This window comes from Papio anubis, chromosome 8, assembly GCF_008728515.1.
Source record: "Papio anubis isolate 15944 chromosome 8, Panubis1.0, whole genome shotgun sequence".
Lineage (NCBI taxonomy): Eukaryota > Metazoa > Chordata > Mammalia > Primates > Cercopithecidae > Papio > Papio anubis.
Window position 1 is genome coordinate 140,175,150 of NC_044983.1, and position 16,537 is coordinate 140,191,686.

The 16,537-nt window shown below is 43.1% G+C and overlaps 1 protein-coding gene and 1 pseudogene across 2 annotated transcripts in view; one reads left to right on the forward strand and one right to left on the reverse strand.

Annotated features, from left to right (window-relative positions):
- LOC101003524 (zinc finger protein 252-like) overlaps positions 1-16,537 on the reverse strand; it is a 52,746-nt gene that overhangs the window by 35,549 nt on the left and 660 nt on the right. Inside the window, exons 2-5 of the mRNA XM_009213844.4 lie at positions 16,374-16,533; positions 14,065-14,186; positions 13,757-13,923; positions 8,239-8,352 (exon numbers count right to left, since the gene is read on the reverse strand). Coding sequence (XP_009212108.3) covers positions 8,239-8,352; positions 13,757-13,880 — 238 coding nt within the window. The 5' untranslated portion in view covers positions 13,881-13,923; positions 14,065-14,186; positions 16,374-16,533. The remainder of the gene's footprint in view (positions 1-8,238; positions 8,353-13,756; positions 13,924-14,064; positions 14,187-16,373; positions 16,534-16,537) is intronic.
- LOC103887219 lies at positions 8,633-10,573 on the forward strand (annotated as a pseudogene). Its single transcript, XR_002524075.2, has one exon. The product of XR_002524075.2 is annotated as a transmembrane emp24 domain-containing protein 10 pseudogene (transcript).

Below are 16,537 nucleotides of genomic sequence, written 5' to 3' on the forward strand. Positions count from 1 at the left end.
GAATGAGAAGAATTCAAGTCCTGAATATCCTTTAATTTTAAAGGATGCTGGCTGGGTGTGGTGGATCACACCTGTAATCTCAGCACTTTGGGAGGCCAAGGTGGGCAGATCATGAGGTCAGGAGATTCAGACCATCCTGGCTAACACAGTGAAATTCTGTCTCTACTAAAAATGCAAATAAATTAGCTGGGCATGGTGGCACGTGCCTGTAGTCCCAGCTTCTCGGGAGGCTGAGGCAGAAGAATGGTGTGGACTCAGGAGGCAGAGCTTGCGGTGAGCTGAGATTGCACCACTGCACTCCAGCCAGGGCAACAGAGTGAGACTCCACCTCAAAAAAAAAAAAAAAAAAAAAAAAAGAAAAATAAATTAAAAAATAAATAAAGCATGCTAATCTTTTGTCTTGTTAATCTAATATTGACTGCGGGGTGTTAAAGTCTCACACTATTATTGAGTGAAAGTCTAAATCTCTTTGTAGGTCTCTAAGAATTTGCTTTATGAATCTGGGTGCTCCTGTATTGGGTGCATATATATTTAGGATAGTTAGATCCTCTTGTTGCATTGATTCTTTTACCATTATGTAATGCCCTTCTTTGTCTTTTTTGATCTTTGTTGGTTTAAAGTCTGTTTTATCAGACTAGGGCTGCAACCCCTGTTTTTTTGTCTTTGCTTTCCATTTGCTTGGTAAATATTCCTCCATTCCTTTATTTTGAGCCTGTGTGTGTCTTTGCATGTGAGATCGATCTCCTGAATACAGCACACGGATTGGTCTTGACTCTTTATCCAATTGGGCAGTCTGCATCTTTTAATTGGGGCATTTAGCCCATTTACATTTAAGATTAATATTTTTATGTGTTAATTTGATCCTGGCATCATGATGCTAGCTGGTTATTTTGCACATTAGTTGATGCAGTTTCATCATAGTGTCATTGGTCTCTGTATTTTGGTGTGCTTTTGCAGTGGCTGGAATGAGTGCTTCCTTTCCATATTTAGCGTTTCCTTCAGGAGTTCTTGTAAGGCAGGCCTGCTGGTGACAAAATCCCTCAGCATTTGCTTGCCTGGAAAGGCTTTTATTTCTCTTTTGCTTATGAAACTTAGTTTGGCTGGATATGAAATTTTGGGTTGAATATTCTTTTTTTTTTTTTTTTTTGAGATGGAGTTTTGTTCTTACTGCCCAGCCTGGAGTGTAATGGCGCAATCTCAGCTCACTGCAACCTCCACCTCCCAGGTATGCACCACCATGCCCAGCTAATTTTTGTATTTTTTAGTAGAGACAGGGTTTCTTCCATGTTGGTCAGATTGGTCTTGAACTCCTGACCTCAGGTAATCTGCTTGTCTCAGCCTCCCAAAGTGCTGGGATTACAGGCGTGAGCCACAGCACCTGGCCCAATTCTTTTCTTTAAGAATGTTGAAAATTGGCCCCCATTCTCTTCTAGATTATAGGGTTTCTGCAGAGAGATCCATTGTTAGTCTAATGGGCTTACCTTCGTAGGTGACCTGAGCTTTCTCTCTGGTTGCCCTCAGCATTTTCTTCCTTCATTTCACTCTTGGAGATTCTGATGATTATACATCTTGGGTTTGATCTTCTTGTGGAGTATCTTAGTGGTGTTCCGTGTATTTCCTGAATTTGAATGTTGGCATATCTTGCTAGGTTGGGGAAGTTCTCCTGGATAATATCCTGAAGTGTGTTTTCCAACTTGGTTCCATTCTACCCATTGCTTTCAGATACACCAATCAATCATAGGTTTGGTCTTTTCACATAGACCCATATTTCTTGGAGGCTTTGTTCGTTCCTTTTCATTCTTTTCTCTCTAATCTTGTCTTCATGCCTTATTTTAGCAAGGTGATCTTCATTCTCTGATACCCTTTCTTCTACTTGATCAATTCAGCTATTGATACTTGTGTATGCTTCATGAAGTTCTTGTGCTGTGTTTTTCAGTTCCATCAGGTCATTTATGTTCCTCTCTAAACTGGTTATTCTAGTTAGCAGTTCCTGTAACCTTTTATCAAGTTTCTTAGCTTCCTTGCATTGGGTTAGAACTTTTTTTTTTTTTTTTTTTTTTTTAGCTCAGAGAGTTTGTTATTACCCACTTTCTGAAGCCTACTTTTGTCAATTTATATCAATCTCATTCTCCATCCAGTTTGGTGTCCTTGCTGGAGAGGAGTTGTGATCATTTGGAAGAGAAGAGGCTTTTTGGAATTTTCAGTGTTTTTGTACTGTTTTTTCCTCATCTTCATGGATTTATCTACCTTTGATCTTTGAGGCTGATGACCTTTGGATGGGGGTTTGTGTGTGTGTGTGCGTGTGTCTTTTTTGTTGATGTGGTTATTGTTGCAATCTGTTTGTCAGTTTTTCTTTTAACAGTCAGACCCCTCCTTCTGCAGGTCTGCTGCAGTTTGATGGAGGTCCACTCCAGACCCTGTTGACTTGGTTATCACCAGTGGAGGCTGCAGAACAGCAAAGATTGCTGCCTGCTCCTTCCTCTAGAAGCTTCATCCCTGAGGGGGCACTAACCTGATGCCATCTGGAGCTCTCCTATATGAGGTGTCTGTTGACCTGTTAAGAGGTGTCTCCCAGTCAGGAGGTATGGGATTCAGGGACCCACCTGGGGAGGCAGTCTGTCCCTTAGCAGAGCTGGTGTGCTGTGCTGGGAGAATCCCCCTTGTCAGGATCAGCTGCTCTCTTCACAGCCAGGCAGGAAAGATCAAGTCTGCTGAAGCTGTGTCCACAGCTGCCCCTCCCTCCAGGTGCTCTGTCCCAGGGAGATGAAAGTTTTATCTATAAGCTCCTGACTGGGGCTGCTGCATTTCCTTCAGAGATGCCCTGCCCAGTGAGGAGAAATCTAGAGAAGCAGTTTGGCCACAGATGCTTTATCACACTGTGGTGTTCCGCCCAGTCCAAATCTCCTGGTCTTCTTAGCACTATCGGGGAAAACCGCCTACTAAAGCCTCAGTAATGTCAGAAGATGTTCCTTTCCCCTCCAAGCTTGAATGTCCCAGGTCAACACCAGACTGCTGTGCTGGCAGTGAGAATTTCAAGCCAGTGGTTCTTAGCTTGCTGGGCTCCATGGGAGTGGGACTCATTGAGAGAGACCACTTGGCTTCCTGGCTTCAGCCCCCTTTCCAGGGGAGTGAACAGTTCTGTCTCACTGGGATTCCAGGTGCCACTGGGGTACGAAGATAACTCCTGCAGCTAGCTTGGTGCCTGCCTAAACAGCCGCTCAGTTTTGTGCTTAAAACCCAGGACCCTGGTGGTGTAGGCTCATGAGGGAATCTCCTGATCTGCAGATTGTAAAAACCATGGGAAAAGTGTAGTACCTAGGCTGTGTAGCACAGTCCCTCATGGCTTCCCTTAGCTGGGAAAGGAGGGAGGTCCCCTGGCTCCTTGCACTTCCTGGGTGAAGCAATGTTCCACCCTGCTTCCACTCCCTCTCCACTACCTAACTGGTCCCAATGAGATGAACTGGGTACCTCAGTTGGAAATGCAGGAATCACCCATCTTCTGTGTTGGTCTCAATGGGAGCTGCAGACTGGAGCTGTTTGTATTTGGCTGTCTTGGCCATCCCTCAATGCCTACTTTTTTTTTTTTTAAAAGGGAGCAAATCAGCAACCTAATCTTCTACCTTAAAACACTGGGGAAAACAAACAAACAAACTAAACCCAAATCAACCTTAAAACACTGGGGAAAACAAACAAACAAAAGAAGTAAACCCAAATCAAGCAGAAGGTAGAAAATAAGGAATATAACAGAAACTAATGAACTACAGAATAGAAAAAAAGGCTTAATACTAATTCTTCACAAACTCTTCCAAAAAAACAAGAGAACACTTCCCGATTCATTCAATGAAAACAGTATTACCCTGATACCAAAAACAGACAATAAAACAACAAATCAGTATCTCTAATAAATACAGACACAAAATTCCCCAACAAAATGCTAGCAAATCAAATTCCACTATATATATATATATAAAATTATACACCATTACTGAGTGGGACTTATCCCAGAAATGTAAGGTTTGTTTAGCATCCAAAAATCAATTAATACATCATATCCATTGAATAAAGGAAAAAAATCAAGAAAGGAAAACAAAGACACTTTCAGACAAAAGCTCACAGAATAATGCCAACTTAAGTACAAGAAATACTAAAGGAAAAATTTCAAACTGAAAATAATGATCTTGAACAGAAGTACAGAATTGCAGAAAGGAATGAAAAACACTAGAAAGGGTAACTCTAAATGAATATTTACTGTCAAGAAATAGCAATGGAATAAACTCTCTGGTGAGGTTTCAAAGTAGGTAGTACAAAATAAGTGACAATAATAATGAAAGGAAGGAGAGGGACGAAAGGAATTGTAAGGATCTTGCAGTTTCCAAGAAGTGGTAAAAATATTAAGGTAGACCATAGTAAGTCAAAGAGACATATTTAATCATTAGAGTCATCACTTAAGAAAGAATGTACAGCTAAAAAGCTAATGGAGAAGAAACATAAAATTACATATAAAGTTTGATTTATTCAAAATAATATAAGAGGCCGGGCGCAGTGCTTCACGCCTGTAATCCCAGCACTTTGGGAGGCCGAGGTGGCTGGATCATGAGGTCAAGAGATACAGACCATCCTGGCCAACATGGTGAAACCCCATCCCTACTAAAAATAAAAAAATTAGCCAGGCATGGTGGTGGGCACCTGTAGTCCCAGTTACTCAGGAGGTTGAGGCAGGATAATCACTTGAACCTGGGAGGTAGAGGTTACAGTGAGCTGGGACTGCACCACTGCACTCCAGCCTGGGCGACAGAGTGAGACTGCATCTCAAAAAAAAAAAAAAAAAAAAAAAAAATATATATAAAATATAGTATAGGAAAAAAATAGATGAGACAAATAGAAAACAAATAGCAAGATGGCAGACTTACTCTCAATTTTATCAATAATTGTGTTACATTTACATGGACAAAGCACTCTGCGAGGAGTACCCAAATCCACCTTCATGTTCGATAATTTACTAATTTTCTGACTCACAGAACTCAGAAAAGCTCTTATGCTCACAATTACACAGTTTATTAGGACAAAACGATACAATTAAAAATCAGCAAAGGAAAATGCCACACAGGGTCCAGGAGAGACCAAGTGTGAACTTCCAGGTATCCTCTTCCAGTAGGGTCACCTGGACAGACCTTAATTCTTCCGGCCACCATGTGTGACAACATATGCAAAGTGTTGATGACCAGGGAAGCTCACCTGAGCTTTAGTGTTCAGGATTTTTATTAATGGTTAGTACATGGACTTGGGGCACTCAGGTACCTTGACAGCTTCCCTCAGGGGTTAGTCTGATACACTGTGGTCCAGGGACCCAGGCAAACAGAAATAAGCATTTGCTTTAAATCACATAGTTAGCATAAACCAGCATAGCCCAAGGCCCCAGGTGTACTCAAATACTTTTACCAGGCAGAATATTCCAACAGCTTAGAGGTTACCTCCAAGAAGCTAGTCAAGGGGTTAGTCCTAAAGACCTTTGGAATATGCAGGATTTGGGCAGTGCAGGCCTCTGAGTTAACCCTTTACTGCACACTCTAAAAAAAATGACTGTCAGACTGAATAAAATAATTCGACTTATATGAAGTTTATAAAACATTTCATACATAAGGACTCAAAAACATGAGGGTAGAATAAAGCCATATTGAGACACAAAAGGGCTCAACCTATTTGAGGATGTACTTCAGCAAAACAAGGAATAAATGAACAAATAGACACGGAATTCAATAGATGGTGACTCCAATGTAAGAGAGTAAGAATGGAAAGTGCCAGGAAGATAGCTATTCAGCAGCCCTGGAAAGCAATGAATCCTGGCCTTAATGCTGGACGAGTGACTGCACCTGGGGGACAAGGGAGAGACTAGTAACCATTCTTGACAACTCACAACAACTTAGGGAGGTACAAGATGAGTGGAAGGCAATGTTCACAGCAGCTTTATGTATACTGACCAAAAAACGAAAACAACTCAAATGTTTGTTAACAGAGTATGAACAAATTGTAGTATATTCAAACAATACAATATTATTCAGAAATAAAAAGAATTATTGATATACAACATAAACACATCTCAAAATAATTATGTTGAATAAAAGCCAGACCAAAAGAATACATGCTCAATGATTCCATTTTCACATAAAACTCTAGAAAATATAATTTATAGTGACAGAAAGGAGATCAGTAATTACTTCAGGATATAAGTGGGAAGGAGTGAGAAAGGTGGGAAGGAGTGAAAGATGATGAAGGAGGAGAAAACTTTTGGGGGTGATGGATATATCTGCCCTAGATTGTAGCAATGGTTTCACATGTGTATACATATGTCAAAACATATAAAATCATATACTTTAAATATTTGTTAACATATTGTATGTTAATTACACCTCAATAAAGCTGGTTCCTTAAGGAAAATAAATAAGAGTATGGAGCTGAGATAAATCTGCCAGGGACCCAACCCTGTTCTGTCCCTGGCCGGCTGTGTGATCTGGGGCCACCATTTAATCTCTCTGTGCCTCAGTTTCCTGGGCACAGATTGTAAAGAGATATTGGCAAATTCCATAAATTCACTGTGACAGCACAGTGCCAGGCCTGCATCAAGCACAAATGACCAACGTTAGCTGTGTGGTAGCATGGAGCCCCAGGACTCTGTTCTGCTTACTGTTTACATGCTCAGGCCCCCCACTACACAGGAAGAAACTCTTTCTAGCTCATCTGTTTCCTTAAGACCCAGAATCAGCCTGGGATGCTCTGAGTGAATAACAGCACGAATGAGAGACTTGGAAGAGAACGTCTCTCTAAGTGGCGTCTCCAAGCAGCCAAAACAGAGCTGGTCAGCAAACCCTGTGGGCAGTGTGAAATATATATTTGGTCTTAACCCCCATGACCTGGCATACAACTCCTAAAATCCTTGTAATCTCCAAAGTGCTTTCTTTTCGTAGGCTTATGTTGACTGACAGCTTTAGGATGAAGCTGATCACTGGAAAGGCCAACGCATGATTTCAGGGTCGGGATTCTTAGCTCCAAAGCCCCAAACTCAGAGAGGGGAAAGGAGCTAAAGGTTAAGTTGATCACCAATGGCCAATGGTTTAATCAATCATATCTACATAATAAAGTCTCTATAAAAACCTAAGAGGACAGGGTTCAGAGAGCTGCTGGATAGCTAAGTAGATAGGATCCTAGAGGGTGATGCACCCAGGGAGGGCATGAAAACTCCACACCCCTTCCCCCATACCACAGTCTACACATTTCTTCACCTTTATCCTTTATAATAAATTGGTAAATCTTTTTTTTTTTTCTTTTCTGAGACAGGGTCTCACTCTGCCACCCAGGCTGGAGTGCAGTGGCATGATCTCAGCTCACTGCAACCTCTTCCTCCTGGGTTCAAGTGATTCTCATGCCTCATCCTCCTAACTGGGACTACAGATGCAGATCACCATGCCTGGCTAATTTTGTATTTTTTGTAGAGATGGGGTTTCACCATATTGGTCAGACTGGTCTTGAACTCCTGACCTCAAGTGATCTGCCCACCTTGGCCTCCCAAACTGCTGGGATTCCAGGCGTGAGCCATCACGCCCGGCCTAAACTGGCAAATCTAAGTGTTTCCCTGAGTTCTGTGAGCTGCTCCAGCAAATTAATAGAACCCAGAGTGAGGGTCATGGGAACTCCGACTTGAATCCTGTTGGTCTGAAGTTTGGAAATCTTGAACTTACAAGTAGTGCCTTGAGAGGACAGTCTCAGAGACTGAGCCCTCAGCCTGTGGGATGTCAGGCTATCTCCAAGAAGAGAGCACCAAAATGGAATTGAATTAGAGCTGTTTGGAGCATGGGAAAAGCCCTCCACACATTTGGTCACAAAGTCTTTGTTGATTGTTGCTGTGGTGTCAGAGCAGAGGAAAAATGTAATTAGCATTTTTCCCAAACAGCCTAAGGAGTGGATGACATGGAAGTGAAGAGACTGGGAGCCAGCTGCCAGGGAAAGACACTTGAGCTCTTTTTTGTGGCTGAAAGAGCATTTTCTAGGGTAAATAAAACACAAATCTACTTATGGAGAGATAACAGGGGCAAATAACAGCAAGAAAAGAGGACAAGATAGAAAAAGGAGGAGGAAAGCAAAGGCCTGAGGGTAACAAGAGATTTGTCTGGAGCTTGTAGAGAAGGGATTCGTGAGTGAAGCTGCAGCACCTACCACAGAAGCAGAGAGTGGGAGCAGACTCACATTCTCTCTTGTGCCTCCAGCTCCAGCTCCTCTGAGTTCTCAGGATGTGTGGGGTCCATGGTTCGTCACCCTGCTCCAGCCTGGAGATGACATCAGGTTTGGAAGCTTGCAGTCCTGTTCCAGAGAAAGGAAACAAGAGCCAAAAATTCACCCAGGTAGAGGGTAGGATGGACCTGTGGTCTGAGTCTGTGTGATGGTTGTGTGCTTCCCTGCCACCTGGTCTCTAACCGTGAAGAAAGACACAGACCTCTGCCTAAGCTGAAGAAAGGTCAAAACTAGCTTTTCAGGGGGACAGGGGGCATAGATAGGACAGCACTGTGGCCTGAACACATCATGGTAGAGGACTCATAGTAGGAGGTGTTGATGCCCAGCAGAAGGGTTAAAGGGGGAATGAGTCTCCAACACCATGTCTGGTTTGTCCGGCCCACCAGCCTGGCATGGCCCTTGTCCATTGGCATTGCTGCTTTTGTTCCTGCTCAGCCCCAGCTTGGTCCTTGCCATCTCCTTCCATCTGCCCATTAATTCTCGAAAGTGCCTCCATGAGGAGATCCACAAGGACCTGCTAGTGACTGGCGCGTACGAGATCTCCGACCAGTCTGGGGGCACTGGCGGCCTGCACAGCCACCTCAAGATTACAGATTCTGCTGGCCATATTTTCTACTCCAAAGAGGAGGCAACCAAGGGGGAAATTTTCCTTTACCACTGAAGATTATGACATTTGAAGTGTGTTTTGAGAGCAAGGGAACAGGGCAGATACCTGACCAACTCGTGATGCTAGACATGAAGCATGGAGTGGAGGCAAAAAATTATGAAGAGATTGCAAAAGTTGCGAAGCTCAAACCATTAGAGGTGAAGCTGCAACACCTAGAAGACCTTTCAGAATCTACTGTTAATGATTTTGCCTACATGAAGAAGAAAGAAGAGGAGATGTGTGATAGCAATGAGTCAACAAACACTTGGGTCCTATACTTCAGCATCTTTTCAATGTTCTGCCTCATTGGACTAGCCACCTGGCAGGTCTTCTACCTGCAATGCTTCTTCAAGGCCAAGAAGTTGATCGAGTAATGAATGAGGCATATTCTCCTCCCACCTTGTACCTCAGCCAGCAGAACATCGCTGGGACATGCCTGGCCTAAGGCATCCTATCAGCAGCACCATCAAGGTGGGTTGGAGCTTTCTTGCCAGAACTGATCTCTTTTGGTGTGGGAGGACATGGGGTACCAACCTACACCCAACAAGTCAATGAGGGACTTCTTTTTAATTTGGTAGAATTTTGACTGGTTTTTGCAACAATAGGTCTATTATTAGAGTCACCTATGACAGAAAGATAGGAATTACCTAGATAATGTCAAAGTCAGCATTTGTCCTGGGTTCCCTTGTGTGATCTGTTTGAACCATGTTTTCTTTTCTTCTCCCACTTGCTCAGCGGTTTGGGCTTCCATTCTAGTTCTTTTACCAAGATTTTTGTGTGACCATAATGACTTCATTTGGATTGCCCTCTTTCAATTTCCTTGCGAAAACACTCTTAACTTTCTCTTTACCCTTAGCTGAAACGTTTATGTAGCTTCTGGTGATATCTTTTCATGATTTTATGTCTCTTAAAATGGTGATGCATGTGACACTTCATAAAAGTGAGCTTCGAACTGTAGATAACTCTTAAATGTCATTTTAGACAATTAAAATATTCGTGCTTAACTGCTTGAACATTTTTCGCGCATGTGTATTTAATTCTATACAGTATTATCACATGTGTAGATTCATGTGACCACCATCATGACAGACAGAACAGTTCTGTCACATGGATCCCTTCCACTGCCCTTTTACAGCCACAGCCACATCTCTTTCTTATCCCCTCACCAAAACCTGCGGCTGCCACTGTTCTGTCCTCCAACTCTGTAATTTTGTCATTTCAAGCATGTTGTATGGATGGAATTATATAGAATGTAATCTTATGAGGTTGACTTTTTTTCATTCAGCATAATTCCCTTGAAATTCATCCAAGTTGTTGCATGTATCAATAGTTTCTTCCTTTTTTTCTTTTAAAAATGTTTCATATATTTGGGGGTATAAGTGCAGATTTCTTACATGCATATATTGCATCGTGGTGAAGTCTGGGCATTTCCTTTTGATTGCTGAGTAGTATGCCACGGTATGGATGTACCACAGTTTGCTTAACTATTCACCTACTAAAGGACATGAGAGTTGTTTTCAGTTTTTTGCCCTTACTAATAAAGCTGCTGTGAACATTCATGTACAGGTTTTTATGTGAACATGTATTTTCATTTTCTGGGATAAATGCTCAAAAAGGCAATTGCTGCGTTGTGTGGTAAACATGTACATTTTTGTAAGAAACTACCCTACTCTTTTTCCAGAGTGGCTGTACCTTTTACATACAGCCACTCGTACAATTCATACAGCAATGTATGACTGATCCAGTTTCTTCACATCCTTACCAGTGTTTGGTATTACTACTATTTTTTTATCTTAACCATTCACATAGCTGTGTGTAATGATACCACATGTGGTTTTGATTTGCATTTTCCAGTGGCTAATGATGTTGAGTGTCTTTTCATATGCTAATTTGTCATCTATATATCCTCTTCATTGAAATTTCTGTTCATGTCTTTTGTCTATTTTCTATTTAAGTCATTTGTTCTTTTAAGTATTGAGTTTTGAGAGTTTTTATACATCCCAGATAAAACTCCTCTGTTAGATACGTGGTTGCTTGAATTTTTAACATAACTTCTACCAAGGAAAAATAAGTAAAATTTCCAACTCTTCTTGCATGGCCAGTCACTTAATTCCTGTCCTTCAGTGTTCCATCTAGAGAATTAAGAGATATGATGTATAGAATAGATATCTAGGAGGACCATTTAGAGTAAATACTTAAAAATCCAAAACAAATGAAAGCAAAGCCAATAATCACTGTAGGAGTATGAGGTGCCTAAGGGTCAAAACTAATGTAAATAAGAGAAAACGTGAATATAAATGACCATGTTTATAAACAGTTATGAAAAATGTTGTCACTTGAAATCTTTCCCACATCTCCCAAGAAAGTAGGTAGGAGTTTATCCTTTCTGTAATCTCTTTTTAACCCTGCTGACTATTACAGGGCTTGTTTAATCACAGTGGCAAGAATTACATGTATCTTACAGTAAAGCAGCAGAATATTGGAATTGTTAGAGAATCCTGATGTGTTGACCTGGATAAAGTACAAAGGTGGAAGAGGGAATGAGTTACGTTGTTAAAATCTCAGGCTATTCTGTTTATGTTCCTGCTACTATGAACCCAAATCGGTTCTATTTTTTTTTCCCTTTTGACTTCTTGTATCTTCCTCTGGGGTGGCATAAAAGTAGTTCTGTTGTTAACTTGTACAACATTGCCATCTGCTGTTAAGAACTGGCAGGTACTGCTTTTGAGAACCTGGTTGCAGGTCCTTACCATAGGCAGCAGATGTTGAAAAAATCTATCTGTAGTATTACATATACTAAGTTACAGAAGATGCATCCAAGTAGAGAAAATAACATGTGGGTTAAGATCCATCCTAAAGGGCGGGCGCGGTGGCTCAAGCCTGTAATCCCAGCACTTTGGGAGGCTGAGGCGGGAGGATCACGAAGTCAGGAGATCGAGACCATCCTAGCTAACACAGTGAAACCCTGTCTCTACTAAAAATACAAAAAACTAGCCGGGTGAGGTGGCGGGCGCCTGTAGTCCCAGCTACTCGGGAGGCCGAGGCAGGAGAATGGCGTAAACCTGGGAGGCGGAGCTTGCAGTGAGCTGAGATCCAGCCACTGTACTCCAGTCTGGGTGACAGAGCAAGACTCTGTCTCAAAAAAAAAAAAAAAAAAAAAAAGCTCCATCCTTAAACTTTTTTTTTTTTGAGACAGCCTTGCTGTGATGCCCAGGCTGAAGTGCAACGGTGCTATCTCAGCTCACTGCAACCTTCACCTCCTGGGTTCGGATGGTTCTTCTGCCTCGGCCTCCCAAGTGGCTGTCAGTGCAGGCACATACCACCACGCCTGGCTGGTTTTTGTATTTTTGGTAGAGACGAAGTTTCACCATGTTTGCCGGGCCGATCTCGAATTCCTGACCTTAAGTGATCTGCTGGTCTCAGCCTCCCAAAGTGCTGGGATGACATGTGTGAGCCACCATGCCCAGCCTCCATCTGTAAACTTTTTAATGTGAAATTCTATCATGTACCATTAGCCTAACAAGATTTTCTTTCCTATTTCTGACTGGTGCCTTTCCCCTTTTTAGGAGCAATGAAAGCTACTCTGTTATGTTCTTCTGATGTGACAAAATGTCAAGAAGATAGGAGAAGAGAATATTTTATTTTGTTGATGCTTTTGTTCCCAAGTGTGACCCTAAACTTAAGTTTTGTAGGAATTGACATTCTTTCATGTCCCTTCCCTTTACTCATGCCAGAACTATCAACTGGGACATTTTGTGCTTTTGGTTTAAAAGTTAATTGATATTATACCTTGGTTTTATCCAAAAAGTAAAAGTATTTGCCTTTGACAAAAGACTGATACAAGAGGAAATAAGCTTTAAAAACAAGGGTTTATGTGCTTTCCTCCATTTTTGAGCATATTATCCAAAATGGTCAGTATAACTTAAATGAGAATGATGCAGTTTAAGTAAATCTTGTTATACCATTGTCATGGACCCCTGTCATAAAGCCATTTTTCAGTTTGTTTGGGAAAGAGGCATATGGGATTTATACAGATTCACTTGTAAATGTTGGATTGGGGATTTTTGTGTAAATTTTCTCAAATAAAGGCTAGCAGAAACCAAAAAAAAAAAAAAAAAAAAAAGGGGCTAAAGGGAAGAGTACATTCCAGTGAAAGGAAAGCAGGGCCCTGAAACTAAACAGATCCAAATCCCAGATCTGCCACCAATAGGCTGTGTAAACTTATGAAAAGTGACAGTATTTGTTAGCCTCAGGTTCATTTATAAACTGTGTATCCTACCACTGATCTTCAAGATGCAGAAAGATTAATTCAGGGACAGGAATGTACTAACTGTGCAATGAATAATATTCTCCTTCTATACATCAGGGAGGGTTGGTCAGGCATGCTGGCTCATGCCTGTAATTCTAGAACTTTGGGAGGCCAAGGTGGGAGGATTCCTTGAGGCTAGGAGTTTGAGACCAACCTGGGCAACTGTCTCTAAAAAAATAAAATAAGACAGGCATGGTGGCCCTTGTCTATAGTCCCAGGCACTTGGGAGGCTGAGGTGGGAGGATCTCTTCAACCAAAGATGTCAAGGTTACAGTGAGCTATGGTCTTGCCACTGTATTCCAGGATGGGCAAGAGTGAGACACTGCCTATTAAAAAAAAATCAAGGAGGGCTCCAGTACCACCTGTTCCCATCTCTGTGCAAACTAGACCTGCATGGTACCAGGGTCAAAATGTCTGGTCTTTGGTCCCAGAATATGAGGAGCCTCTGAGCCCCAAGCTTGAGCCTCAAGGTTAAGGAGCAGGAAGCCCAGGAGCTGAGCCCCAGGGAGGGAACTTACCTAGTGAGACAAGGTTCCCATAGGTCTCCAGCATCACATCCCTGTAGAGGCCCCTCTGAGCAGGGATCAGACAGTCCCACTCCTCCTGGGAGAGGAGTACAGCCACATCCTCAAAGGAAACCATGATGTGGAATGACAAGATCTTGATGCAGCCCTCAGGTCAGGAACTGGAGGGAGAAGACACTAGGCTCAGGACTGGTAAAATCCCTCTGGGAACATGTACCTGTCTTCCCCACTAATGTCAACTCTTTAAGGCAGACACTATATTGGCTCATCTTGGTGTGCCCCAACCCTGACCTCTACTGTACCTGGTCCAGGGACAGGAAAACAGTGAGAAGTACATTTCAGGGACTTGAACTCAGGAACAGAGGACATCGGAGGAGACAGGCAGCTGTCCACCCTCTGGGACCAGCCCCTCATAGACAGACTCCTGCCAAGAAAAGGCTGAGGTCACATGGAAGAGTCTCCATGAGGACCACTCACCTGGAGCCCACTAAGGAGCTGCATGACAGCCATCACTAGGTCTCTGAGCTTGTCCTGAGGTGTGGGCAGAGCCGCAGGGAGAAGAGGGTGATGGAGCCTGACCAACCTTCTGCTCCCCACAGGTGCTCTAAGAGGGCCCAGACCTTTTGTAGTAGCAGAGACCCAATTATGAGCTGCCTGAACACCCCAGGAAAGGTGGATGAACTAAAAGTAGCCAGTGGTCTCTGAGATCATATCCCCTCCCCACTTTCCTGCTATACTTCTCCATGTCTCAAGAGAGGCTTTCCTGAGGCCCCTGGGATGACGGCATCCTGAGGCCACCATGTGAAAGCCAGGACCCTCGCGGTGCACTTGGCCAGGAGAGAGAATGGACTGCATTTCCCAGGCCCACCTATGAGGTCCTGGGCAGAGGGCAAACAGCTGAGAACAGCGGACCAGGCTCTTGTGCTGAGGCAGTGAATGAGCAAATGGAGAAGTTGACATGTATGTGTGACACACAAAGAATGAATGCCGCAGCATGAGGGCAGCGGCTGGTGGTGGAGATATTTTACACAGGATGGCCAGGGAAGACACCTCCGATAAAGTGACAAATCGGAGATCTGGATGGAGCGAGGGTAGGCACCATGTGGATATCAGGGAGGTACATCCCAGGCAGGAGGAGGGCACAAGTGCAAAGGTTCTGAGATGCAAGCACACCTGTGTTCAAGGACAGGCAAGGAAGCCAGGGGGGCTGAACAGAGTAGGGGAGGGTGAAATAGGTGGGTACCCTCTGGGGAGGGTACCTTGGAGGCCTTAGGGCTATGCTTTTTATTCTGAATGGATGGGAAGTGCCTGGAATGTCTGGGAAGAGTGATATGACCTCAGATGTGGTCTCTACAGCTGCTGCTTTGAGGGTGCTTTGAATAGACTATGGGGTGGGGGTAAGGAAAAAACCAAAACCAGTCAGAAGGTTCTAGCAACAATCCAGCTAGAGATGAATGTCTTGGACTAGACTGGTGGTGGCAGAAGTGACAAAAAGCAGTCAGATTATGGATACATTTCAAAGGTACAATCAATAGGATTTGCAGATGAATTTCATGTAGGCCGAGACACCAAGAGTTTTGGCCTGAGCAACTGAAATGATGAAATTTACATATACTCAAATGAGTAAGACTGCAGAAGGATTAAATGTAAAAGTTTTCTTGTATACAGTAATGTTTAAGATACCTATTAGATTCACAAATGGAAAATTAGGGCATTTGGATATACAAATTGAAAATTCAAGAGTAAGGTTGGGCTGGTTGGGTATATACTGAAAGCTGTCAGTACACAGATGACATCTAAAACCACAAATCTGGTTTTATTTTAGCAGTGACATGTGTCACTCCCACAAAAGCCTTCCCAACTGGCCTCGGCATACACAGCAAGTCACCTCCCCACAGCCCTCTGCACAAAAACAAATTCCTTCGTTTAGTTCAGGAGAAAATGCGCCCTTTTCCCTCAGCTCTAGGTGACTGCAAGGCTCAGTTCTCGTCACCGAGATGCTAAGGGAAGTTTGCCAAGAGGCATCTGAAGGGAAGTAAGGGGAATGGAGTGACCACAAAGGAAAGTCAGAGACACATTCTAGAGCCCTGGCACTTCACAACAAACTCTGGAACAAACCCTGCCTCATCTTCATCATTTAAGCCTCTCTTGGACAGATTTTCTGACTGGCCGATGAACACAAGCTCACTGATGTCTTCACAGTCTCCAGCTGAGGCACACCTTGGTCAGAGGGAATCTTCCAGTCGTCAGACAGGGCTTGCCTTTGACTGGCCCCTGCTGCTTCTGCCCTTTGTGAATCACAAGCGGTGCCTCTCAACGCACTCTGCCTTCACTCCTAAACTCATGTGGGAGGTATGTAATGCCGCTGTTAGGCGCATGGGCTCTGGACTCGAATAGGACTGAGTTCTAACCTTGGATCCACCACTTACTAATGCGGAGGTCTCAGGTAAGTGACTTGAGTTTTCCCACAGACCATAAAATGAGATTAACACTACTCCTTAAGTGACTATATTGAGTTAAATGAGAATATGTATAAAATGCTCAGCACAGTATTAGCAAACCGCAAACAATACTAAGTCTCAATTGTCTTAATCAGTAAGTCAGCATTTACCCAGTGCCTACTAAACGAATGAGCGTTCAGCTTGTTCCAGCGCATGTGTGAGATATCAACTCCGGCCTGTTCCTTTCCTTCCCCACAGCAGACGCTCCTTCACACCACAGCTCTACCCTTTCAATCCATTCCTGCTAAATAAAATACACTTTTCTGTCTTCTGA